General features: G+C 41.5%; 1 protein-coding gene across 1 annotated transcript in view; it reads left to right on the forward strand.

Moving 5' to 3' along the window:
* Ush2a (usherin) overlaps positions 1-27,186 on the forward strand; it is a 680,823-nt gene that overhangs the window by 153,309 nt on the left and 500,328 nt on the right. The window contains exons 14-15 of the mRNA XM_085835345.1: positions 15,208-15,371; positions 21,469-21,627. Coding sequence (XP_085691471.1) covers positions 15,208-15,371; positions 21,469-21,627 — 323 coding nt within the window. The remainder of the gene's footprint in view (positions 1-15,207; positions 15,372-21,468; positions 21,628-27,186) is intronic.

The following is a 27,186-nucleotide window of genomic DNA, read 5'->3' on the forward strand; positions in this document are numbered from 1 at the left end:
CGGCAAGAACACACTCGGGACAACCGGAATCTTCTGCAGCAAAAGCTTTATTGCTTCTTCAAGAGGGAAATCCCTCAGCCATGGCGTTTCAGCACCTGATATGGTGTGTCAGCTCCTGATTTGTTGCTCGCCCATCACCCCACTATTACACCCTGAGAATGGGCAGTGACTAGGAGTGAGTTCACTCTCGCACCTGCGTACAAGGCTTGTTTACTAGTTAGGCACAGTGGATGCCAGCGCCATCTTATAATGGCGATTGCTCGCGGTACGGCTCTCCACATTGGTATTTGCCTATTAGACCAGGCTGAATCAGGGACCTACTACACCAGTAACTGTGAACCACCATGCCTGGCTTTTGTGTGGGGGTTCAGAATCTCAAATTCAAGTCGTGATGTTTTTCACAGCAAGCAGTTTGTCATCTAAACTCCTTTCTTTGCAACAACTTATGTTTTTAAAAGAAAGACACTATTCCCTTGAGTCTATCACCATCTTTACCCTTCAATTTCCTTAAATCCAAGGCTGCTTTTGGTTAGATAAAAATTCTGCTTTCTTTCTCTATTTCCACCCATCACACCTATCCAGGACCCAAACCTGCTTACAGTGGAGTGTGCTGTCATTTGTCACTCTGCAGGATGTCTGGCTAGCACTGGAGTTGGAGCCTCTGGGTTCGACAGTATATTTAAATGTTAGCACTAACTAATGAGGAGTAGGAAGAGATAAAGAAGCCAGTAGAGCCTGCAGTACTGGAAGGCATTGAGGTCATTTTAAACTTTGAATCTAGTGAAATTGTGTGGTTTATGAAAGGATAGAATGTAGAAGACAGAGCCAAACTATGACAGGTTGATTTTAGGAGAGGGAAAGATCTCGACAAGTATGAATTTAAAGAAAGATGATTCATAGTAGGTTTTATGCAGATTGTTGACTATTTCTACATACCATCTGACTCATTGACTCAGAGAAAGAGTGACCTTGATAAAACTAAACATTATTCTTTGACAGGAAAGTATTTTTCTCCCACGCATCGTGCCTTCATATTTATTCTTCCCAGTTTCATTCATACTTCGAGTATCGCTATCGTTTGGATCTGAAAACCAGTGCTTTAAAGGCTTGGTCCTACATTGGTTCCTTTGGGATGTGGTTTCTTTTAACAATTAGGGTCCAGTGGGAGGTAGTCATTCCAGTGGAAAGTGTCCTCGAGGGAGATATGTAACCTCATTCCTTTCCTTTTTATGTTTTTTCATTTTATGTTTTTTCATTTCCCTGCCATGATGTGTCATGATGGCATGTCACCATAGCAACCAACAATGGGAGTTACCACTAAAGACTTGACTTTCTCTCTGTATGTTGTCTGGGGCATTCATTATAGTGATAAAAAGCTAATATGGGGATAATACATTTCTTTCATCTTTCATCTCTAATGCCCAAAGCCTACTGAAGCTCTCCCATGTCTAGCATTGGCCTATTCTTTCTGTGTCTCCAATCTTCAAGATTCCAGAAATGCTGTGTTGTGACTAGATGACCTTGTTCCAACTCTCTCATCCAAGAACCACCACTTAACTTGTCCCCGGACTTCATCTAATTGTTGCTTTGGTATCCCTGCCTGGCTCTGCATTCATCAACCATGTGACCAGCTTTGTGATCCTCTGCTCCCACCCCAGGACAAAGCCATCTTTGTTTTGCTTTCAAGCTCTGTCCCTTTTGCTGGGCTCTAGCTCCATTCTATATGTGACCCCTTGCTGCTGCCCTGGGCTGACTTAGCTGAGGATGAGCTTCTGTTGAATGGTCCCACAGCCTTGCATCTTGCATGTACTTCTTGCTACCTAAGTCTCCTGCCTCTTCAGATGGGAGCTGACGCCTTTGGCTTCAGCTCCTTGAATACCTTGTAGATATTCCAGCCCTCCACTGTGCAGATGACATGGCAACAGAAATGAATGTCTCCAGATTGCCTCACTGCCTCCAGTATGTCTGCCTTCTTATAAATTCTTGCTTTCTCTCTAGTCATAGAGGACAACAACCTTTGTAAAACTGTCCTATTTTGAGTGTGATTCTTTCCTGAGTTTTGTTTTCTGATCCTTCTTTTCCTTCTCACCTCCCAATCCTCCCATCTGAACCTTGCTTCATCAAATTCTTCCTTGATTTAACAGATGCCCCTTCACTGGATAAAGTTGCACACAGGCAAACCTTCATCTCTTCATTACCAGCTCCTCTCCTTGGCCTTGGCCTTGCCCTGCTTTATAAGGCCTGAACATTATTGTGTGATTTCCTGTTCTTGTGTTCACTTACATTTACAAACAATTTTATTGCTTCTTCCTGTTCATCTTTTTGCATCTTTTCTTCATCTCCCACACTTTGTGCATACAATAACCAAACCCATGAAAAACAAACAGCTAAGGAATAGCAGACTCATTATGTTGGTAGTATCAAGGTGGAACATATGGTCTTCCATATGTTAAGCAAGTGCTCTACCACTGAGTGACATCATTCCCTAGTCCCCTAAATGACAGGTGGGATTCTCATTCTATCAAAGTTAATGTATATGAAAAATAGGATAAATAAGAGCTAAGGAAAGATCGATAGGGAGTAGAGCTGCCCTAGAGGGAGTTAGAGAAGTAACCATGATGTCTTACACTCGAGTCATATTAAAGGGATCTGGAACACTTGTTGAAGGGTCACATGAATCACCTGCAGTCATGGGGATGGATAGACTGATATGTAATTTAGACCTGGCAAATATGAATGCGGAGAGACAGACTATTCAAGATTAGGTTGGCCAGGCAAGGTATTACTCGGCCGTCTGACACTCTTAGAGTTTATCAGAGTGGGGGGTTCTGATTAGAATAACAAGAAAAATGAAGTGGGCTCCCTTAGCATCCATGTAAAGCATCATGTGGAAGCCTGAAAGTTCCCGGATAGAGGAAATAGGGGAGACTCCCGTGGGATATACAGAGAATAATAAAGTGGTTGCAATAGAGGCAAACCTGAGACATTTGGAATTGTTAGTAAGAAAGAGTCCTGAGGAAGACAGAGATCATGGAAAGAAACCTGAAAGTGTTTCCCCAAGTGGAAAGCCATGTCTGACTGCAAGGGAGGCATACATCTGTGAGCATAGGTGAGGTCAGAGTATGCAGCCTGCTGTGCCCAGCCGATGAGTATCAGCTCCTCTTGGGACTGACTATATGCGAGGGAGGAGGTGTGTATCAAAAGAGACAGGGACAACCAAGCAACCCTTGTTTGTAGAGTCCCTGTTGTTATCATTTCTGAACTAGGGAACAAAAGCCCCAAGAGAAGACGTTTTCTTTTTATAATGTCTAATTTGAATCTAATTTGAAAGTTGACTTGATACACAGCACTTGAAATTCTTTCTAGTGTTTTACACACACACACACACACACACACACACACACACACACACACACACACCTACCTACTGGATCTTTCATTGTCTGGGAAAGCTGAGAGGAGCTGTGGATGACTCTGTTCATATCCAGATTGAATGAGACAGGACTGGGTGGGATGGGTCAGACGCACCAGGCAATGGGATGCTCCAGTCAAAGGTAATCGAAAGGCCAACTCCTGTTTGCTGTTCATAACTCATCCTTTTTTCAATGTATCCTTGACTTAACTGTCATAATCAGTAAACTACACTCTTCCATCTGTGTCCAAGCCTCTACTGTTCCTTGCTTTGTTTCCAAGCTCTCCGCCTTGCTTTGTTTCCAAGCTCTCCGTTTTGCCATTTGTTCCTAAGTAACATGCCTATCCACTGGCTAAGCTCTGTCCTTGACATCAGCCACTATATTAATCAATGACTGTTGTTGAGTCACCTCTTTAGGTTATCAATTATTCCATCTTAACATGTCCTCATTGTACTGACTTACGGGATATACAGCCTTGTATGTCTCTCTCTAAATAAAAAGTGTCTTAATAGGGCTTACAGACTTCTAGTCTTGGCATTATAGCACATACTCCATATGCTAACACTAAAAAGAGTTGTGGAAAGTCAGAGTGCTACATGCAACAAAGCTTCACTGCAGAGCATAGAAAGACTAACACCCCTCGTCCGGGATCATCACGTAACACCACCTGCTGGGCAAGCATCAGGATGTATGTTCAACCTCAAGAGCCCACATAGAGAGCCAGGTACGTTCATATGCTCACCTGGAACTAGTGCTGTGGAAGAGGGGGATGGGAGAGTCACTGGAGCTTAATGACACCAGTCTAGCTTCAAGTTTTGTGAGAGATCCCATCTCAAGTGAATAGGTTAGAGATTGGTATAGCAGGACACCAGATATCTCACTCTGGCATCTGTCTACACATGCGCACATAAGCACACATTCATGCATATGCTCTACATATACACTACAGGGACACACAAACAAAAAAAACAGTTTTGCTTACTAAAAAGAAAGAAAGGGGACAAAGCTTTCCACCATCCATTTGTGCTTTCTGGAATCAGTCAGGTGGGCTGTTTGTGATGTGAGTTGACCCTCCCATTTCTCTGATGAATTCTGCCATCTCTCTTCACTTTAACATGGAGAGCCATTAGAGAAGAGACCTTCTCTCACAGAAGGTCATAGGGGGAAAGTACTTCACACTGCACCATAAGATTTCTTCCAGTGTGTGTTTGCTCATCATGGAGAGGAAAACAAATAGACTCTTGCCTGTTTATGGTTCCTATTTCTTTTCTGAATGACAGTCTTCTAGGATGTCTCTGCTAAATTCTGTTTGCTGTCATTACACTTCTCCCACATTATCTATTTTTACAGTAAAGAGTAGACAAAACCATATGGGTTCTTATATGGCTTAGGAAAGCTTTATCCTGCAGCTATGGAGGTAGATGTCTATAATTCTACCACTTGGGGAGAGAGGAGCATGAGAGTCAAGGATGATTAAAATCAATCTAGGTCAACCTCTGCTACATGGTAAGGTCGAGGCCAGCCTGGGCTACACGACACCCTACCTGAGAGAAACTAAAAGAAAATTTTATTTCTCAAAAGGAGCTTATTTATAGTCTAGATGTATGTGGATATACACTATAGGAAATAATATGTCTTGTTGTTTAGAAATGAAACGTAAGGAACTCATTTGGTGTCGCTGTGGTAAGTGGCTGCTAATATAAATGTACTAATTTCCAGTGTTCTGTTGCCAAGCAGGCAGGGTGTAGAAGCAGGTTGTGTTTCTCATCAGATTGGAAAAGTCTGTGAGGCCCTCATTCAGGTGCCTTTCCCAAGCTGAGGGCTCTCTTTATCCCTGTCTTGTCTTCCTGACTCTTTACAGAGGAAAGCAGTGCCCTCTGGGTTTGGTGGCCTTGGTCTTCTTGGTTTATTTCTGCTACTCTTTAAAAATAATCCCAAAGGACTGAAAAAATGAACTAATACAGACACTGACCTGAACTGCAGAGAGACGAGGAAATTGCACTTGTCAATCAGGGCATCTTGGGACCACTCTGAGAAAGCCTTTGCCAGCTTTCAAGCTCATGGTCCATCCTCCAAGTGTGCCCATCAGTGAAAGGTGGCCGTGTTCTTCCAAGAGCTGTTTTCAGTGAAAACATTGATTCGCTTGCCTCTGATTTAACCATCCCTGGCACAGGGAAGCAAGAAATCTCTGTCCAGTGTTTAAAAAAATTAATAAAGCAAGAAATGTGTATAACACTTGTTTAACTCTAAAACAAAGAGAAACAAAAAATCAAAGTGAGCCACATCTGGCTCACCTCTGTACTGGGCACATGAATTTCCTAGTATCACCCTCAAGTAGACTGTGAGTGATTTTTTTCCCCAGACTTAAGGCATCTCACGTTCCTCTGGTCCTCTCTCCCATTATTTTATTTTTTAATGTAGCTCCCACATGTCATAACCCATAATGTTTCCTCTTTAGTGTTTAAAGCCACTGTGAGTCACTAGTTCAGTTTACCTTGTTTTAAGCCCCAAGAAGCCAGTTTACTAAACTAACTGCATTAAACTGCAATTGTGTTCCTGTAGCAAGACCAGGACTCCAGGCTTCTCGGGTGTTTGAAAGCTTAGACGTCACAAAACATGTGGTCATACTTTCCTGCCTCGGTATTCTTTAGGTTTTACTGCAGAAATCCTCCATGTGAACACCATGTCGTAGATTTGGTCTGGCAGTCTTTATGGTGCCCATCACCAGTGGGTCTCGGTGGGTCTTTGCTCTGAGAACCACATCAGTGACTTCAAATAAAAGCAGACAGTTCTCTCGCAAAGAGATCTACTCTTGTGCAGCAAAGATGTAAAACTTGGTGCACGTTTTTCATAGACCCGGGCTTCCCTGTGACTCTGTGAGTCAGTGGCTGCTGTCTGAGGGTACAGAGGTCACAGACCCCAATCAGTCTCCCATGCTCACAGTGCAGTTTTCTCAGGATCATGAGGCAGGGGTAGTGTCAGGAAAGAGAAAAGAATACAAAGGCATGTGAGTTCCATGCTGGAGACTGCCACTTCTGCCCGATTCTGTCTTTTTAAAGGAAGTCACAAGGCCAAACCACATTCCAGAGTGAGAAAAGAGCCTGTGCATTTCATGAACAGAACACTGTTTAAAGGGATCTGCTTAGAAGGAAAAGTGTAGAGTCATTTTCGAATGATCTTACAGCCTCTATCTATTAAGTCTACCTAATATAGCTTGTGGAATGCTCTTCAAGGAGTGCCAGACTTTGTATGTTATTAATGGCACCACGTCCTTGATGTGACAAACTGGGAATGGTACAGAGCTGCGCATCAGGACAGGGTCCAGCTCTTCTTTCCCACTAGACCAGGTGTATTAGCTTGCTCCTGGATATAATAAATTACTGTAAATTCAGTGTCTTAAAACAACAAGGATTTATTATCTTATAATTCTGGAGGTCAGAGGTCCTAAATTAGTTTCAGTGGACTAAAACCAAGGTGTCAACAGGCCACCTGTGTTTCCTTTGGAAACTGCAGGATAAGATCCATTGTCTTCATCTTAACTCCTCCTCTAGTCTCGTACACATTCTTTAAGGGATGAGGAGAGGAGAGGTAGTGTTTGCTGTGTGTGTGTGTGTGTGTGTGTGTGTGTGTTAGTGGGTGGGGCTGGATCATATTCTTATGTGTGCACATGGGTGTTAAGGGCAGAGATTGGCACTGGGTGTTTTCTTCAATCTCTTCACACCTCATAGTTTGAGAGATTTTTTTTTTCACTTAACCTGGAAATTACCAATTTGGCTTGACTAGCTGGTCAGATAGCTCTGGAATCCTTGGCTCTGTCTCTCCAGCACTAGACTTACAGGTTTACATTTCCATAACCATAGCAACAAGGGTACTAGGCCCTTACATTAATACAGCAAGCATTCAACCAGTAGAGTCACTTCCCTAGCCTTTGCTTCTGTTGTTGATGACGATGATAATCATGATCATGATGATGATCATGATGAAGATGATGATGATGTTGATGATGATTTCATAATATCTCTCACTGGAACTTTCTGGTTCAGCTATGCTAGCTGGCCAGTGGGCCCCGGGGGATGTGTTTCCAATATTCCCACTGCTGTGTTATGCTCTTTTGATTAGTTTCATTTTGTTTTAAATTGTTGGTTATAATTTGTCCTCTGGGAATCGGACACAGGTTCTTTTGCTTGCTTGCAAGGCAAGCTCTTGACCAAGCGGCGGCCTCATCACTTCCATTCTGTGATTCACACCTCCACCAAAGGCAGCAGAACAGCCTTCAGCCTTCTCTGAGTTAGACTTCTCTCCTCAATGTGTTTATTTTTTGTTGTTGTTGTTGTTGTTGGTAGGTTTGGTCATTTGGTTTTATGTGGTTTTGTTTGTTTATTATTTGTCTCTTTCACTGCTCTGCCTTCCTTTCATAAAGAACTCATTGAATATTCTTTGATCATTTGTGGTCAGCATACCACATCCAGGTCTTTAACCATGTTTGCAGAACTGACCTTACCAAGTAAAGAAATAGATTGCAAGTTCTACCAGTTAAGACTTGGTCACTGTTGGGGGCCATACTTCAACCTACTGTGCTAAAGTCACCCTTCTGTCACTTGGGGCTCAACTGTGACCTGCTTCCTGTTTCTAATTGGATCACAGTGATGCCCCTTCACTATACATTGTTTCCTGGCTAATTTCCGAGGATGGTGGCAAAACTGAGTTGTAATAGAGGGCATGGTGTGTGCAGAACCTGAAATGTTCACTGCCTGTCCTTTGTAGGTAGACTCTCACATTCTAACGCACTAAACATCTTAGAATTAGAACTGTATTGGCACTGATAGAACTTTATGAGAAATGAAGATTTAACTAGTCAACACCCCCCCCCTTTTAACCTCCCATTTCAGAACACCTGATAAATGGCCCCTTACCTGCTTTAAACTATGGAATTCAAAAGACCCATTGTCTCTTGCAGTAGCACATCTTGCCTTCAGAAGTTGTCATTGCACATCAGAGGCATGGTCTCCAATGGAAAGGGATATGTCCTTCCTGTGACTGTCTTTTTTTTTTTTTTTGTTTACCTCTGTAGCCATAGAGAAGAGATGTCATCTCTCTTCCATTTGAAAAGAACTCCCATATCTCAATTACTTGCATGGTGATGTGGAGGGTCAGCAAAGGAGAAGACACTGGCTACAGGTCCAGAACAAGCTCAGGGGGTTAATTTTCCTGTAGACAACAGGAAGGCTTTCTTGCTGGGATCAGATGCCTTCATCGCATGTCACTAGCATGGCCTATTTTATGAGTTCCTGATATCAAGCTCAGAGAAGGTTTTCTGAATCTGGTTCTTGAGCCACTCACTTCTCCTAGGTAAGATGCTAGCACTCTTGTTTATTCCTTTGCAATCTATGTAAATATGGCCTTACTCTCACAGTAACTACATGATGTCAGCCTATATCCTCCCACTACAATGCTAACTTCAGCTCCAAGAGAGTGTAGATGCTCTGGGATGCTGTGACAAAGGAGAACTAAGAAGCTTGGGTAGCAATCACAAAGTCAGATATCTACCACAGGAGCAAAAGTGCTCAGCCCAGGGAAAGCCACGCTGCTACAGAGGACACTCTAGGCACCACTACATCCTGCAGCTGTGAGTCAGCTGAGTATTCCACTGCAAGGAAACATGACTGAGGTCAGCCTTGAAAGAGAAGTCACCCAGGGGACAATTATACCAAACTAGCAAAGCTCACAAAAACTAAAGCGTCTTTACATTTAGTATCCACAATTTGATGTTTCTGATGTCATATCCTAAGCCCAAGTCTCTCTTGGTGCTTCATTCGGTAAAACCTCAACCACACAGCAGTGGGTGTTATATCCTGACTGTGTGAGACCATGCAGCAGTGTGTGTTATATCCTGACTGTGTGTGAGACAATGTAGCAGTGTTTTTTTGTTTTTGTTTTTGTTTTTTTGTATCCTGACTGTGTGTGACCATGCATGTGTGTTGTGTCCTGTCTGTGTGAGATCATACAGAAGTGTGTGTTGTATCTTGACAGTGTGTGACCATGCATCAGTGTGTGTTGTATCCTGACTGGGTGACCATGCAGCAGTGTGTGTTGTATCCTGACTGTGCTGAGCTGATGGTGGAACATGCTTATCCCAGCTCTTGAAATTGACCTTGGCATCTTATTTTCTTTTCCTCATTGGTCAACAAATCCAAAAGCCTCAGCGATTAGGAATCTCCTTTTGTGCTCTGTATTGAAAGATATCCTCACCTTCTCTGTTAGAGAACTAGAAGCCCAGGAATGGCTCTAGAGTCTTTGTTCCATTTCTTTCAAACTTTCACTCATAATCCACTGTTATTTACTGAAAACTTTTCAATTCTAAGCCCTTTGCGTTTGCTCATTTACTAACACTGCAATCCACCAATGTCTTCTCCTCACCTGTGCAGCTTACTGGGTCACCGTTGTCCACGCTGATCCATGTTCCAAGCATTCTGATTGCAAGCCTGGAGATAACTCAGTGGGTCAGAGTGCCTGTGGTACATCTGGCTTAGCTTTCTGTTAATATGAGAAACACCATGACCAAGAGCAAATGGGGATGGAGAAGTTTTATTTCACCTCTCAAATTATAGTCTGTCTTCAGGGGGAGTCAGGGCAGGAACCAGGAGGCAGGAAACTGAAACAGAGACCATGAAGAAACTCTGTTTACTGGCTTATAAGCAGTGCCTACTTTCTTATAAAACCCAGAGCTACCTGGCCAAGACTGGCATTTTCCACTGTGAGCTCAGGGCTCTCTGACCAGGACTAGCACCTCCCACAGTGACCTGTACCCACCCACCCACACACACACCACTTATTCATCAAAATTGTCCTACAGATTTTTATACAGGCCAACCTGATGGGGCCATTTCCTCAATTGTTGTTTCTATTTACCAAATGATTTAGGCTTGTGTCCAGTTGTCTGAAAAACAACTGTGCCAGTGTGCAAGCATTCAGACCCAAGTTATAGTTCCTCTGCTCCCATATAAAAGTTTGCATATGGCAGCACAAGGCTGTATTGCAATATTGCAATATTGCAATATTAGGGGCAGACATAGGCAGATCCTGAAAGCTACCTGGCCAGCCAGACTGGAGAAAACGACAAGCTTCCAGTTCAATGAGAAACCCCATTTCAAAGGAAAAAGGCAGAGAGTGGCAGAGGAGGATTGCCTTGTTTCTCTGACTTCTCCATGCACACACATGGACTTGTACAGTCATAGACACTAACATCCATGCATGTCTCTGTCTCTGTCTCTGCCTCTCTCTCTCTCTCTCTCTCTCTCTCTCTCTCTCTCTCTCTCTCTCTCTCTCTCTCTCTCTCTCTCTCTGTCTCTCTCACATCTACAAAGTCTAAATGAACTCAGTGCTATATATCAAATGCCCCTGTATTCTGATTGTGACCCATCATATGAGATGTGGAATTTTCCATTTGAGACATTGTGGAAATCATCGCGAAAAGTTTTAGATTTCACAACATTTCAGTCTTTGAATCTTCAGATTACAGATGTTCAGCTAGTATTCTCCCTAGGCCCTGCCCATACTTGTTCTTGATCCTGTGCCACACACACACACACACACACACACACACACACACACACACACACACATACCATGTGCATCCTTAACCAGCAGCTTCCATTCTCGTTTTTTTCCTTCACAGTTGCCCATGCAGTTCTTGAGGACAGGAGCAGCTCTAACACTCATTATGTTTTCAGTGTGGATTCCCACCCAAGAACATAACTGGGTCTCAGTGAAGGGTCCTTAAGTCACTCCTTATGTCAGTCACTTCCATGGACATGTGAGCTGAGGTCCCCAGCCAAAGAAGGGTGATTTGTCTCCATGTATTCCTTCAGACGAGCTTCCCAGCAATATCCTGAGTCCTGAAGCTCATGGTGTTCATTATGAGTAATGTTTCTTCAATAACAATAATTAGCGTGCTATTTGGATAAGTAAAAGAAACCCCCAGGAAAGCACAATATAGGAGATTTGTCATTTAAGAGACAGAAGACAATTATCCCCTCAGTGTACCTGGTAAACAGTGCTTTGCAGAGGGGTAACAGCATAGCAGCCGTGTGCTGGCAGACAGGAACAGAGCCCCCCTCCTGTTTTGTTTATCATAATGAACTGGTCAATAAACATCACAAATTGTTTATCTATATAAATCTTGACAGATTACTCTTTATGAAATCCATTTAGCAACTGAGGTTTTCCCATAAGGATGAAAAATGAAGATTTTAAACAGATTGCTGGAGCAGCTAGGGCTGTGCCAGGAGAGTCTGTGCAATAAAGGTTTCTATATATTAATATCACGAAAACCATTTATCCTGGCAAAATCAATATCACAATTCATCTTAGTTTGTTGCTTCTTTTCAAAGCCTAGGATATCTTCTCCTTTATTGTGTCTAATTTTGTTTTAATAAATGTGAATTATATTTCATTTGGTTGATACTCCAAGGAGGGGCATTAGAAAAACTGCTCTCAAACTTGTGGCTTATTTGCTAAAGAGTCTTTGAAATGTTTGAAATTGTATTTGAGTGGCTGAGAAATTTATAGGAATCATTTCATTTAAGCCTTAATTACAGTATTATCCTCTGTGTCCTTTGGGCTGGAAGCAAACTGTAATATTCTAGAAATCTGCTCTGATGAACTTCACTTAAGGAAAATTCTCACTAACTGAAACTAAGCAATTATAACAAGTTGAATATGTTTGATACAACAGTGGCTGGAAGAGGAGACAATAAAACCAGGAATGGATTCATTTAATTACTCAAAACATTGCTTGCTTTCCTAAGAAGTGATTTATTTATTCCATTTGGATTTGGAACTTAATATCCCACGGATATTGACACAGCCGACTCTGAGCTGTGTGGATAGCAGTCAGCTGGAAGGAAATGGAGCTTTGTCAGGGGATGAAATTATGTTATACACTGCAAGCCATTACTCTAACTGCACTGTATGTAAAGTAAGTGTGATTGTCCCCTGAGTGAATCGCAATAAAGGCTGAAACACTCAAGAGACACTTACTTATGAGTGGTATGTATAGAAAGTGATATTTATGTATAGAAAGAGTCGGGCAGGGGGGAACTGCCTCTTACCGCCATGAGTACTATACTGAAGCCTACAAACAGTATACTCTAAGTGTTATCACATGATGAACTAAGAACAAATCTGGTATCTCATGGTTCTATGATTCTGTTTTGATTCCAATGTATAATTTTTCTCATTTCTAATACTTTGTCTGAAAAAAAAAACACACATGTATTGGGGATGAAATTCTAGTGCATGTATCTAGATAAAGACTCTCAGTCTTATTTGTAGAGAGAAAATCCTTTTTTTTATCAGAACCATGACAAGGGCAACTATGGTACTGCTGCTTTCAGGAGAAAACATACTTTATTCCCAACGGTGGATTCGCCCATTAAACAAATTTTCAGCTTATTTTGCAGCTTTAGCTTTTATCGGCCTTTTTAAGGGTGTTGAATGATTACCCAAGAGATCACACCATAAAATTTGCAGTAGGGTAAAGTCACCATGTCCACCGGTTTCTCACTAGAATAAACAAGGGAGTCTATTCCGCATGCTTTCAAGGTACCACATGGGAAGTCCCTGCGCAACAGTCTTCATGAGCTGCTTTGACATCTCCCATCTCTATAATGCCCAGACTGCTTAGCCTAATGAAACGGGGAAACCATGCACGCAAATAATTCACCCTGAAGAGAAAGAAGCCTTCCCTCTCTACCACTGCTGAAAGTCAGTACTGCTAATATTGCAGATGACTCTAGGTCTAAGAGCTTGTGGGTTGCATTGAAAATCCCTCATGGTCTTATAACATTCGTGTCTTCACAGAGATCTGGGTAACTGTCTTTTCTCCAGTCTTTTCTGGTAAATGATGGTTAATGCTAATTGTCCTTTTGACAGAATCTGATATCTCCCTGGCGATGGGCGTATACAGATTGTGCTGACGTGTTCCTTGAGACAGGAAGACCTGCCTGTTGTGGGTGGCACCATTCCCTAGGTGGGATCCTGAGTTCCTAATGGAGAAACAGCTGGGCAGCAGCAGCAGGCATCTGCTTTCTAGATGTGTTGTGGTATGACCTCCTGCTTTAGGCTCTTGCATCGTGACTTCCTAGTCATGATGAACAATCCCCTTCAACTGGGGGCCAGATTCAACTGTTTCTCTTTTAAGGTGATACTGTTGGCCCATCTCCCAAGAGAGTCCAGTTTCTGACAACAGGACAATTAGCATTAACACATCATTTACCTATTTGAGACTGGAGAAAAGGCAGTTACCCTGATCTCTGCAAAGGGGCTAATGTTATAGGACAATGAGGCATTTTATCACAGAAACAAGCAATAAATGAAGCCAATACAGTTCTCAGAATATAAGTGCAACCCATACAAAGCACCAGCAATGATTATAATCTATCTAAATATGTCAGCAACATTTAGCCTTTATAAAACTAAATCTAGAATGTGAAGAGTTTTAGGGGGAACAGTGGCTCCTTCTTTGTTACTGTGCTGTAACTGGATATTGAAATTAGAAGGACTTCTGTGAGGACCTAATTTAAACATTGAGCTGACAGCAGAACTTGTATTGTAAGTAGACAATTTTCATTGTACTGCATAGCTCATAGTTAGTATTAAGGCCAATGGTGACAATGCTTCATGCCATATAAAAGCTGTTGAGGGGGTTGTTGAGACAATGCTTCGTGTAGCTCAGGCTACTACCAAAGTCACCATGGAGCTGGGAACTCCTTTTGAAAGTCCTCCCTTTGACTCACACATTCTGAGATTGTAGGAGTATACTACCATGCCTGGCTAGAGTGTAACTCACACCTGTGTGTGTGTGTGTTTGTGTGTGTGTTTGTGTGTGTGTGTGTTTGTGTGTGTGTGTTTGTGTGTGTGTATGTGTGTGTGTGTTTGTGTGTGTGTTTGTGTGTGTTTGTGTGTGTGTGTATGTGTGTGTGTGTTTGTGTGTGTGTTTGTGTGTGTGTTTGTGTGTGTGTTTGTGTGTGTGTTTGTGTGTGTGTTTGTGTGTGTGTGTTTGTGTGTATGTTTGTGTGTGTGTTTGTGTGTGTGTGTGTTTGTGTGTTTGTGTGTGTGTTTGTGTGTGTGTGTTTGTGTGTGTGTTTGTGTGTGTGTTTGTGTGTGTGTGTTTGTGTGTGTGTTTGTGTGTGTGTGTTTGTGTGTGTGTCTGTGTGTGTGTGTATGTGTGTGTGTGTATGTGTTTGTGTGTACATGCATGCATGCCTGTCTGTCTGTCTGTCTACGTATAGAGGCACATGTGCAACTCTCCTAGTAACTCTCCAACTTACATTCTGAGATCAGGTCTCACATTGAAACTTGAGTTCACCAATTCTTCTAGACTGCCTGTGTGACAGGCCCAAGGACCTTTCTGTCCCCATAGTTGAATGCTAATAACCTAACTGGCACTTGCCACCTAGTCTGATTTTTACATGGTCACTGGGGATCCAAGCTCAGGTTCCCATGCTTACTCCTCGTCACATACTTTACCAACTGAGCCCTCTCCCTAGGCCTCATCTTAGGCCATTAATCTATGAGCATCAACAACAAAATCTTTGCATGGATCTAAGTGTGAGCAACATTTTGATAATGATCTTTTCTGTATCACTTTACTTTGTGCTTATGTGGTTCAAGCATCCTTTTCAGTGCGTTGGCAAAAGCAAGCTGTGTTCAACCACAATGTTATTGATAGGTATGACATGTCATATGAATTATTCACTAAAGCACTCTTCTGACTCTCCATATGTGTCCTCAGATGCCGGCCTTGTCGCTGTCATGTAGCAGGAGCCTCGAATGGAACTTGCGATGCAGTCACAGGCCAATGTTTCTGCAAAGAGTTTGTCACTGGCTCAAAATGTGACATTTGTGTTCCTGGTGCAAGCCACTTGGACGTCAACAATCTATTAGGCTGCAGCAAAAGTAAGTCCATTCTGGCCCATTGCCAGCATGTGAGTCACCGGGACCTGGGAGGAGGACCTCAATGCTTTCTGCCATTAGAAGTCATTTAAAAGACATGGGCAGAGTATGAAGAATTAGACTAAGGCAAGTCTGTTAAAGGCATTAAAGGGAATCTGTGAGCTTCTCCTTGACTAAAGAATTAGAATTTCTTGGGTGACCAGTCTGAAAGCAAAACACTGGCAGCAGTTTGTTGGGATAAAGTCACTAACAAAGGAAGAAAGCAATTCCAATTTTTTCCAGACAGGGAGACTGTTTTTTTCCCCAAAACATCAACATTTACTGTTAAAATCATGATGTTTCTATTTAAACAAAAATGATCATTCACCCTAGTTCACCAACATATTTCCATGTAATTTACTATAACAAATAGATTTGTTATTTATTATGCATTTCATGTCCTTCTATGATCAGTTTTATGAACATTTTCTAATGTTTTATTAATATTATAATTTAATAGTTATTATTTTCACAGCATACTGAATTCTTTAATTGATATTCTGTTCTTGCTACTTTCTTCCTAATATTAGTCATGAGTCTGCATCCCACATTTATAATTTTAATTATTTTCTTCAAATATGACATTTTAGTGTCTTTTGACTTTGTAGCACTCTGCAGTGTCCCAAATTGACATCTGAAGGTCACCTGCAGTCCTTCACTTTATAGCTATATTATATAGTCACAACGTTATAAATATGTTATATATTCATAGTCATAAATAAACTTCTGTGTTTACTCTAAGACCATATAACCATACTTTCCCAGAGTTCCTAAACAATGGCTCCTGGAAACATATGATAGCAGCTGTCCACAGCATGCTGTGCTGCGCAGTGCATATTGTCCTTGTGTGATTGTTGGTTTGTCAAGAGTCAAAATGCTAGGAAATTCCCTGCATGATGATGTCACTGCCAGTCTGTTTGTTTGGAACAATGACTTACTTGGAACTCCACTTTCTACATTTAAGGGATCTGGGAAAGGGGAGAAAAGGAGAACAAAAGGAAAACAGGAAGGGGGAAGAGACTTGGGAACACTGGGCACCACAACTTGCTTTTCTGTGCTAATAACAGCCAGTGAGAACAGCCAATGTCACAAGAATGTGAGGTGACAGACAGACATTAGTGTAGTAGCTGTTATTAAAACTGGGAGCTGTTCTTTGCCTAAGCATAACAAGCAGTCTGAAGGTTTTCCTGGATATTCTAAGTGGCTCACTGTGTCCCTCACATTGGCTATCACTATGGTATTTTCACCATGACGATATTTCCTATTTCCTGGAAACATACTGGTGACATCTGTGACTAGTTGGGAGTGAGACAAGGATTGAGTCCTGGGATCTAAATTCCAGTTGTAGCAGATTGTATATACTGGAAGTAGTAAGGCCCTCTCTGGACAGGCAGTGCCCATGGGGTCCTGGAATCTAACTTCCGGTTGCAGCAAATTGCATGTAATGAAAGTGGTAATGTCCTCTCTGGCTTTCTGTTTCTCTCCGGTCCAAGTCTCTTTTTTTCCTGTTGCTTAATTTATCCTTTCAAGAGCTAGTCACCTCTGTAAATCAGAGAGACAGAAGAAAATTGGTGATTAAATGGTTGTTTTTATGTCGCTCCCTAGTGATTCATAGCTTGTTCTAAACTTTTATTTGTGAACTTAAACAAAACTATATACATGCAAATGCATATATTCATATTGAGCCACTCACAGATCACTTGTATTTAGGGATATTAACCTGAAAATAAAATCAAGTAAACATTTTTTTAATAACTGTATGAAAACAGAGATTTAGACATGCTGCAATCAGAAGGGATATGAGACCAATATACTGTAAAGTACACGGTGTCTCAAGGAGAGTCCAAGCATGAGGGCTCACCACATTGCTTGCAGTAGTGTCAGGATCTCTGACACTTCTCACTGAATATTACATACAAAATAAATGTGCATGCATGTATATATGTATATATTATTATTTATAGTTTATTTTAACATAACCACATAGAGAGAGAGAGAGAGAGAGAGAGAGAGAGAGAGAGAGAGAGAGAGAGAGATTCCCCTTTGCTTTTTCTTGATCCCATTATCTGCTTCTTCTCTGTCAACAGAATGCAGAGCTCAGGGTCATGGTGTTGTCATGTTTCTACTTTTTCACACAAAAGAAAGAAAGAAAGAAAGAAAGAAAGAAAGAAAGAAAGAAAGAAAGAAAGAAAGAGAGAGAGAGAGAGAGAGGGAGGGGGGAGGGAGGGAAGGAAGGAAGGAAAGAAGCAAGGGGAAGGGGAAGGGGAAGGGGAAGAAGGGGAAGAAGGGGAAGAAGGGGAAGAAGGGGAAGAAGGGGAAGAAGGGGAAGAAGGGGAAGAAGGGGAAGAAGGGGAAGAAGGGGAAGAAGGGGAAGAAGGGGAAGAAGGGGAAGAAGGGGAGGGGAGGGGAGGGGAGGGGAGGGAAGGGAAGGGAAGGGAAGGGAAGGGAGAGAGAGAGAGAGAGAGAGAGAGAGAGAGAGAGAGAGAGAGAGAGAGAGAGCGAGATGAGAGAGGAAGGAGGGAGAGAGACAGGGGGAAAGAGAGAGAGAAAGAAATCATTTCAGTAGTAGTATGTAGAACTCCTCAGCCAACACCCCCATGAACACAGAGCATCCTCGCCATTAATCCCCCCAAAACCTTCTAGAGGAGACAAAGCCAAAGGGAGGGGGGTATGGCTCTTCATAAGACAGGCTCTTCCATAAGAGGGAGGGTTTTCATCAAATATTCCATTTCCAACCAATCATTAGAATAGCCGAATCAGGCCCAGTTAGGAGCAATGTCTTGTCTTGAACTTCATTAGTGAGAACACAGTCATAGGATCCTGAGGCTCTTTTTTTTTTAATGTGAATAAAACTCCCATAAAAATCTGTTTGGAACTCCCATCCATCACTGGTATGTTTGAAAAATAGAATTGTAAACTGTATAATAAAATATAATTATTTTTCCAATTTTATTAGGTATTTTCTTCATTTACATTTCAAATGCTATCCTGAAAGTCCCCTATACCCTCCCCCCCCCCCCGCTCCCTTACCCAACCACTCCCACTTCTTGGCCCCCGTGTTCCCCTGTACTGGGGTATATAAAGTTTGCAAGACCAAGGGGCCTCTCTTCCCAGTGATGGCCCATCTTTTGATACATATGCAGCTAGAGTCAAGAGCTCCAGGGTACTGATTAGTTCATATTGTTGTTCCACCTATAGGGTTGCAGACCCCTTTAGCTCCTTGGGTACTTTCTCTAGGTCCTCCATTGGGGGTCCTGTGTTCCATCCAATAGCTGACTGTGAGCATCCACTTCTGTGTTTGCCAGGCATAGCCTCACAAGAGACAGCTATATCAGGGTCCTTTCAGCAAAATCTTGCTGGTGTATGCAATAGTGTCTGCATTTGGTGGCTGATTGTGGGATGGAAAAAATATAATTATTTATATTGTCCATAGACTTCCAAAAATTCTGTCACTAGAGTTATATCAGGTTACATTCACACCACATATTAATGCAATACATTTAAAATACATCCTATAAACCCCCTTTGATGGTTCCCATTTTCTCTTTTGCTTCTTTGGAATTTGCATGTACTATTAAAATCTCAAGTATTCAAATGTCTATAAAGGAATGATAATTCCCAAAGCATGTCAGAGTCAGACAGGGTGATGCTTGTCTGTAACACTTGGTAACAAGGCAGGAAGATTATGATCTCAAGACCTGTTGCCAAAGCAGTTCTTAATAGCTTGAGAATTAATATACATGTGAAAGTCTTGATACATATATTGATCAAAATGGAGATCAAAGGGATGCTATTTACTAAGTATTTATAATAGTGCACACATATTCTTATAAACATGTTCACACACAGAAGTGAACATCATACACACACGCATACGCGCGCACACACACACACACTTTCTTCTCAAGATGAACCTCATAGATGGATTGAACATGTTCTTACTGTAAATGAAGAAAGGCTCAGCATCCAATTCATATTTGAATACACTCATGGGCCTAGCAAAATTACTAGGCTTGGACTCAAGCATCAGACTCCCCATCAGATGGACCCTGTGACACTGGTGTGCTCATTCTTTAAAAGGGAGTCTCTGCATTTTGACCTGTGTGGTTTTCTATAATTGTCTGTACCTGCTGCAAACAGAAGCTTTGTTGATGAGGGGCAGCAGGTACACTAATCTCTAGCTGCAAGGCAGTTTTCAGAATGCAGTTTGGAATTATGTTGGTTTATTAAATGGAAAGTAGTTGGTTTTCCTCTAAGAATTAGGACCTCATATCTCTGAAAATCCCAGCTCTGGTCACTAGATATCCGTTTATAAGCCGCTCCACGCCCAACTCAGTCTCTTCAGGATGACTGCTTATTTTCAAAAGGCCTGATTACAAAGTTCCACATTGGTTGGCATCTAGGAACTTAGAATTTATGAGTATTCACTTTTCCCAGAACAGAACAAAGTAGCTATGGACACAGGAACTCTCATGGAAGCTGGAATTTATGAGCAGCTTCTCTGCGGCTTCTAGCAGTTTTGATGTATATGTGTCAGATGCATGTGCTATGTGAACAGCCCCTAATGGCACCCTGTGTCCCCTGGACACTGAGTTTCTCCAGGGGTCTTCCACGGCTGACATTACCTTTTATGTTCTCATTGTTGCTCCTTTTGTCAATGACACTCCGGCCCTGACACTCAGCTACACCACACCCTTTCATAATGCATTCTAAGAGGTGTAAGTATGGCCTCGCTGACACTATCAGGGGAGAGCTCTCAGCAGCTTCCACCTGGTTCCCTTGGATTTCACTGTGGTAATTTTCCTCTTGGGTAACGGTAATCTGTGAGTTCTGTCACAATAAATCCTAGTCAGGAATAGGACCCCACAGTGGGCTGTGAATCTCCTAGGAAAGTGTAAACCCTAGGGTTCAGAGTAGCCTAGAGAGCATCGCTCATACATACAAGGGTTTACTCTTACCATACCTCGAGTCACTAAACCTTTTAGAAGAACAGTCCTCTGATCATTCCTTTCCTGTGCTACACATATTTTGAATGCAATTAGTCTTTTATCCTGAGACCCTGAAAGATTCACCAGATGGCTTCAGACATTTCATATAACATCGCTGTAGCTACTTTAAGGGTCTCAGCTCTTTGCACCTTTTCTGAAAGTTCCTCTTGATGAAAGGACTGGCGAGTTTAAAGTCAGAGCACTCAATGGTGCTTACCATTATTTCATCCAGTGGGAAGCCATATCAGGTCTCCTCACTCAAAGTGGATGGAGTTTGGTAGCTGCCTTCTCAGATTTCTTTTATTTTTCTTCAATGTCTTCTGGGTATTCTGGGAAAAATAATAAAGCTTATACTCAAGTATAAGGAAGATTGATGTAGAAGAGAGGAAAATCACCAATGGCAAAAATATGGGGTTTCTTGAGTTCATTTCTATGTTGGGCTGAGTTTGGATGAGCGTCCTATATGCAGGGAACGCAATCTAAACACAAAAGCACTTTTCACAAGTATTGGTCAAGTCACATAATGATTCACATTTCATTGACAATGTTTAGGTATTGACATCCACATCTATTTATATCAGCAACATAGTCCTTGAAATTATGCCCTTCAAAATAAAATAAGAACTTCTATTTAGTAGAATGGAAAGTTCCATCTATAGAGACAAAGAATTGCTTTAATTTAAATTCAAATTCAAATATTTAATTTAATGTCAAATTTCAAGGGAATCTGCCAATTTTAAAATTCAATGGAAAAATAAACGTGATGAATCCTTGAGTTACATTTTTTAAACTCAGGTGCAGAGATGTTTAAATATCCAGGGGTTCTCCCCTAACCCTATTTCTGTCAGCTGCTCTGCCCCACAAGTGTATTTTATGCTTGTAGGATAAAAGGGTTTGTCTTAGAGAATTGGTGATAGATACCCTTTGTTTATTAATGTCTTGGTAAACCACATGTCTTCTTGAAAAAGTGACCCTGAATCAGAAGGGCTGCTTGGCTGTGTATCTTACTTCAGCCTCCTAGTGTGTTTATCGATTGCTTTTTGTTAATAAATGCTCTCTCTCTTGTAATTTAGCTCCATCTCAGCAACCTCCACCCAGAGGATGGGTTCAGAGTTCTTCTACCATCAATGTCTCCTGGAGTCCACCTGAGTTCCCCAATGCCCACTGGCTTACATACACTCTGTTCAGGGATGGCTCTGAGATCTACACAACTGAAGATGAACACCCGTACTGTAAGTTCTAGGATCTGGTGATGGAAATATGCAATATTTTTAAGAACAAATATAAAATTCCCTGATATTGAGGGTAAACAAAGAGCATCTCATGCAGAGAGAGTTACAAATCTCACCAGGAAGGATGTACTCTATGAAAATAAGATGTTTCATGTTTGGTAAGATGAATACCGAACTCTCTGAGAGGAAAGCAGTGACTCAACCCGGCAAGATTGGTACATGAAGCCTGAACCACTCATGAACTACAGAATGTTTGTATCGGCTCAAGGGCACAGCCTCTGGCACACAGCAGATTGTTAAAAATATATAAAGGTCCTTCTTTCATGTCAATAATCACTGCAGTCATCATACTGACCATGGGCATTTTCTCTCAAATTAAAAGCTATAAATGAAGATAAAATCTCATGTCCATTCCTATATGGTTTGTAGTCTTAAAATGTTGGGAATTCTCTGACATTCAACAGTCTTGCAGTGTGGTATCTATAGAGCATGAATCAAAACCTTGTACCCTGTTAAATATGCTATAGGCTACGAAAAAGTATATCTCTGCAAACCGATAAAGGAAAACTATGATATTGTGGCTGAAGAAATTAAAAGGTATAAAAGCATATGAATTGTTATGTTTCAGTTTACAACTATATTATGTTCCATTTTTTTACACTCCACATTCTATTCCTTGCTGCTCCCCATCCACTCTTTGACTGCTCCACATCCCACACCTCCTCCTCACCTTACCCCATCTCCACATGGATATCTCTACTCCCCACCCCACCTGACCTCTAAATTCCCTGGGGCCTCTAGTCTCTTGAGGGTTAGCTGCATCATCTCTGAATGAACACAGACCCATCTATCATGGGATCTATCATGACTGAGAAAGAGCCAACAAGCAGCTGAAAGAGTCAGATGCAGGTATTTGCACCCAAACAATGAACAGAAACAGCTCGGCAAGAACTTTTACCTGCTGGGCCATCTCACATGGCTTCCAGTTTATATGTAGCATGAATAACCAGCCTAAAATGCATGTAAATCTAAGTCAAGGGGCTAAACTTCCATAGCCTTCTTTAGCATGGATGGAAGAAAGCTGAGTTTACCATACCAGCTGACCTCAAAGCTCCCGATTACACGACAGCCACTTTATCTGTTACATCAGCAGATGTCATTCCAAACCTAGTGCGAGTGACTTGTACCTTTGTGTCCTTCAACGTTGCCTTTACTCTACATACCCCTGCCCCATTTCTAGCCTTCCGTGACGTTAATGGAAATTCTAAACTCCATGATACAGATTGGGATGGGAAGCAAACATCTGCCTGCATCTGCCACATTGGCAAAGCATCCAAAAAACCTGCTACTAAAATGTCTATTTTCTTCCAAAAGTCAGCGGGATCCAGGTGTTCTGAAACTTAAACTTTTGTGACAGAGGAAGAGGGGAGTGATAAAAATATTGAAAATGTTTTCCGACTTGACAGGACCACTGGTTGAATTATCTCTGAAGATGCAACCACACTGGCTCTATTTCCCAAGCAGCTTTGAATTAAATTTGAGCCCATCAGTGCTTCACTCAGTCTGTGTTTCTCAGAGTAGCATACTGCAATCTGTTTGATAAAATGATATATAGGAACACAGCATCATGGTTTCTTACATGATTGTGCTAAGAATCCAAACAATGATTTCTTGGGTAGTAAATATCTGTTCATTCCCTAATCAGACATTTCTATAATCCTATTAAATGAAGTATTATTTTCCAAAACCTTATTGTGCACTAAAAATGCCACATCTGGCATTTGTTGACAAGCCCCCCCACCCCAACCCATAATTAATGATGTGAAAGTTATCTGCATGATGGCATTTGAGCAGTGGGAACAATCCGTGAGCCTGGTCAGAACTTCCCAGCTTTCTAATAATACCCAGTGTTTATTGCTCTGGCTTCAGTGCCTGGGTAGCATGAATAACGTGAAAAGGAAACACTGTTTCTCTTCAGCTGAACGAGCACAAATCTGTGGGCTAAATGAAGGCAGTTAGAATTGTAGGTGGAGAATCACTGAACTTTTCAAAGAAAATTAATAGTGTTGTCTTCTAAGTAAGTTTGATCATTTAGTTCAGGCCATTATAGAATTCCTCATTAGTATAGAAACTTGCTCTGGCTAGCCTAGAGTCCTGTGGGATGCTCTTGGGTAGTATTTTCTTGTCGTCCTCATGCACCTCTAGATTACGGACTTTAAAGCTTTGGAATGACTTTTCTGTGGTAATAACGCACTGTATTAGTTGACATTAAAATCAACCACCAGCTATACTCATTATGTGGGATAATTTGAAAGTTTCTGAATACTGGTAGTAACTGAATTATAGTATATTCAGTGACTCCCTCAATAAAATGTAACTGATAGACACCACATGCTGCCAATAAAGTTGGTGATTGAGTTAGCTCTTTCGATTTGTATTTTATTTTTCATTGGTTTATTTGTTTCTATTTTTGAAAGAGAGAGTTAGCTTATGCTGTGTGCACAGTTTGTATGTGTGTGTGTGTGTGTGTGTTGGTTATGTGTATGCATGTGTACTCGGAGGCCTAGTATGTACTCATTTGGTCTCTCAGCCCAACCTAGAGCTTACCAGTATGTCATCCACTAGCCAACTTACTCTGTAGAACCCCTAGGTCAGCCTTAGGAAGCCAGCATTACAGGCAAGCTGCTGTACCCTGGCATTTATATGGGTTCTGGGATCTGATTTTCAGTCCTCAGGCTCCATCAGCAAGAATGTAACCACTGAGCCATTTCTCTAGACCTCAAGGTAACACTTTGGACTTCTACCTACTCAGTACTTTGCTCAGACCCCCTACATGGCTTGATAAAGGCCTACATCATTAGCATGACAAACACAGTTTTCAGAGGAAAATAACATCCTTTATTTAGTGTTTTATTTTTAAGAAGTGCTCAGTGAGTTTTGTATGTACATACGTATATTAATTGTCTTGTCATCCAAGCAAGTAATATATATATATGTATATATATATATATATATATATATATGTATGTATTACATTATATATTGATTTTGAAAGCAAAGGAGCACCAGACATAATAGAGAGATGGAATCTAGAACTGAAATTCATCATCCTTGCTGGTAAACTGTATATTCAACTCCAGGAATGGAGTAAGAGGTTGAGAATATAACTCTATGGCAGAATGTCTGCCTGGTCCACTTCCTCAAGTCCCTAGATTTGAACTACAGTAGAACAAGCATACACCTAACTATAGAGCTGGCACGGTAGTTCTGTGCTTGAGAGAGTGTAATGCATTTGCATAGGATCTAAGTTTATTTCCCTGGGGCCCATGTTGGTGGATCACAACCACCTACAACTCTTGTTCCAGGGTATCTGACTCCTTCGGAACTCCCCAGGCCACTACCTTCATATGCACATACCAAGGTACACACAGACATACTGAAATTTATACCTAATTATAGAGAGTGAACATGGTAAGGAATCTATTGTTGAACTGTCTCCACTGCCAGTTCCCAATGATGACACCAAGACATTTTATTATTTATGAAAGCTTTGGCATTAGCTTAGCTTATTCTCTACCAGTTCATGCAACTTAATTGTAGCACCTCTGTAGTCATCTACATTTGCCAAGTGACCATTACCTCAGTCCTCTGCATCTGACTCTCCTTGTCTGGTTCTTTCCTACATTTCCTATCTCTCCTCAGAAGCCCCACCTTCTCTTTCCTGCCTAGGGAGAGGAGGTCAGGTTTTTATTATTAAAGTCAATTAGAGGATTTTTTAGGCAAGTGAGGAAGGAATGGCAGAGACACCCCTTCACATGGTGTACAAACATAGTATCCCAACAGAAATTACCCTAGGTATCCAGTGAAAGATAAGTGGATAAGGAAATGTAATGTTCTCTGCATGGCAGAGTATTATTTATCTATCAGGAAGAATATAAGTCTTCTTTCCAATTTGTAGGAAGATGAATAGGAGTGAGATTATCATATTAAGTGGAATAAGCGTGAATAGAAACACACATACACAAGTGTTTTTCCTCATCTGTTGGATGCAAGTATTTTGTAAAAGATATGGAGATAGGAGTATAGTATACTTGAGAAGAAAAAATGGAGCCAGAGTGGTAAATTATGGACATAATAGAGGAACGTGATGAAGGTAGACCATATGTATGGTTGAAAATATCACAAAAGACCCATTATTTGGCATCATTAACATATGCTAATAAAAATGTCAGATGGGAGGACACACCCTCCTCTTCAGGGACTCAGAGCAGAAAACTGAGAAGTCAGTAGTGGTGTGTGGCTTCTGTGGTAAAGTCCTTGTTCCCAATTTGCTATTATTATAAACTGTTTCTCCTGCAGGATGATGGGGTGGGGTCCTTAAATAAATCTTTCCACAGGAAATGCAGGGTGATTGTAACTGTTCCGTGTAACATTCCTAAACAATCACATATCCCACTAGGTCTTTATCTCATTCCAATTTCTTATCAAGCAGCACTGCTCTCATATAATCTCATTGTCTGAGATAAGATCACATTAAAAAAAAAAAAGATAAAACAAACCAATGATCTGGCAAGGACTTGACACAGGGTATGATTTTCTGTGATCCCTAGGGTGACTCTCTTCCTTGGGCATTGTCAAAAGCAGGTCCATAAGGAGTTTTGCAATTATGGACCTTCGGTAACCTTCTTCCATTCCAGGGACCATGACAGTACCCTCACCAATGGAGTCTCAGTCCTAGTGGACTTTTCTGAATAGGGGTAGTGACGTTTCTTAGTCTGTTCCACTTCTTACTCCTCTGGAGGATGCTGGAGTCCTCAGGTAGCATAAGATGCACTCATGTAACAATTGTTTCAATGAAGAAATTGCAGTGATGTGTGCTCAGCATGATGAAATGACCTCTGCTCAGATCCTCACATATATTCTTAAACCTCTCTCTCTGTCCCTATCTCTGTCTCTTTCTCTCTATCTTTGTCTCTCTGTCTTTGTCTCTCTCTCTCTCTCTCTCTCTCTCTCTCTCTCTCTCTCTCTCTCTCTCTCTTCCCCTCCCTCCCTCCCTCCCTCCCACCACTTATTCCTCATCCTTCAGTTGTCATATTAATTAGCATTTTGGGGAGAATAACTAAGTTCCCTTTGACCTGAAGCAGAAGTCCCTCCTGAGGATACTGGCTTATTGAAGTACAGTGAACCAGTTTGATCCTTGGCATCACCAAGACACTGATTTCAGGTGAAGTTGCTTGTTCTACAGAAGTCAGGTTCCTGTGAACGCTCTACCACAGTCTGAACTTGTCTCTCCTGGATCCAGCATCCCACATCTGGTCCTTTCAGAGATTTAAAGGTTACCTTGCCACAACCAAGAAAGGTTCCATGGGTCATTCGCAGGCTCTCAGCACAGAAAGCCAAGTACCTCTGTGGATTAAAATTAGACTCTCTCACAGGTCAGACATCTAGACATGCACAAACCCACGAGGAAGCAAGCAATAGCCACTCTGACATTTCTTAGTTTCATAGGTCTGCAATGTGCTTGCTGTCCTTATGAATGGTGATGCAGGCACATAGTTA

This window comes from Mus caroli, unplaced genomic scaffold, assembly GCF_978045245.1.
Source record: "Mus caroli unplaced genomic scaffold, Mus_caroli_1 scaffold_1, whole genome shotgun sequence".
Lineage (NCBI taxonomy): Eukaryota > Metazoa > Chordata > Mammalia > Rodentia > Muridae > Mus > Mus caroli.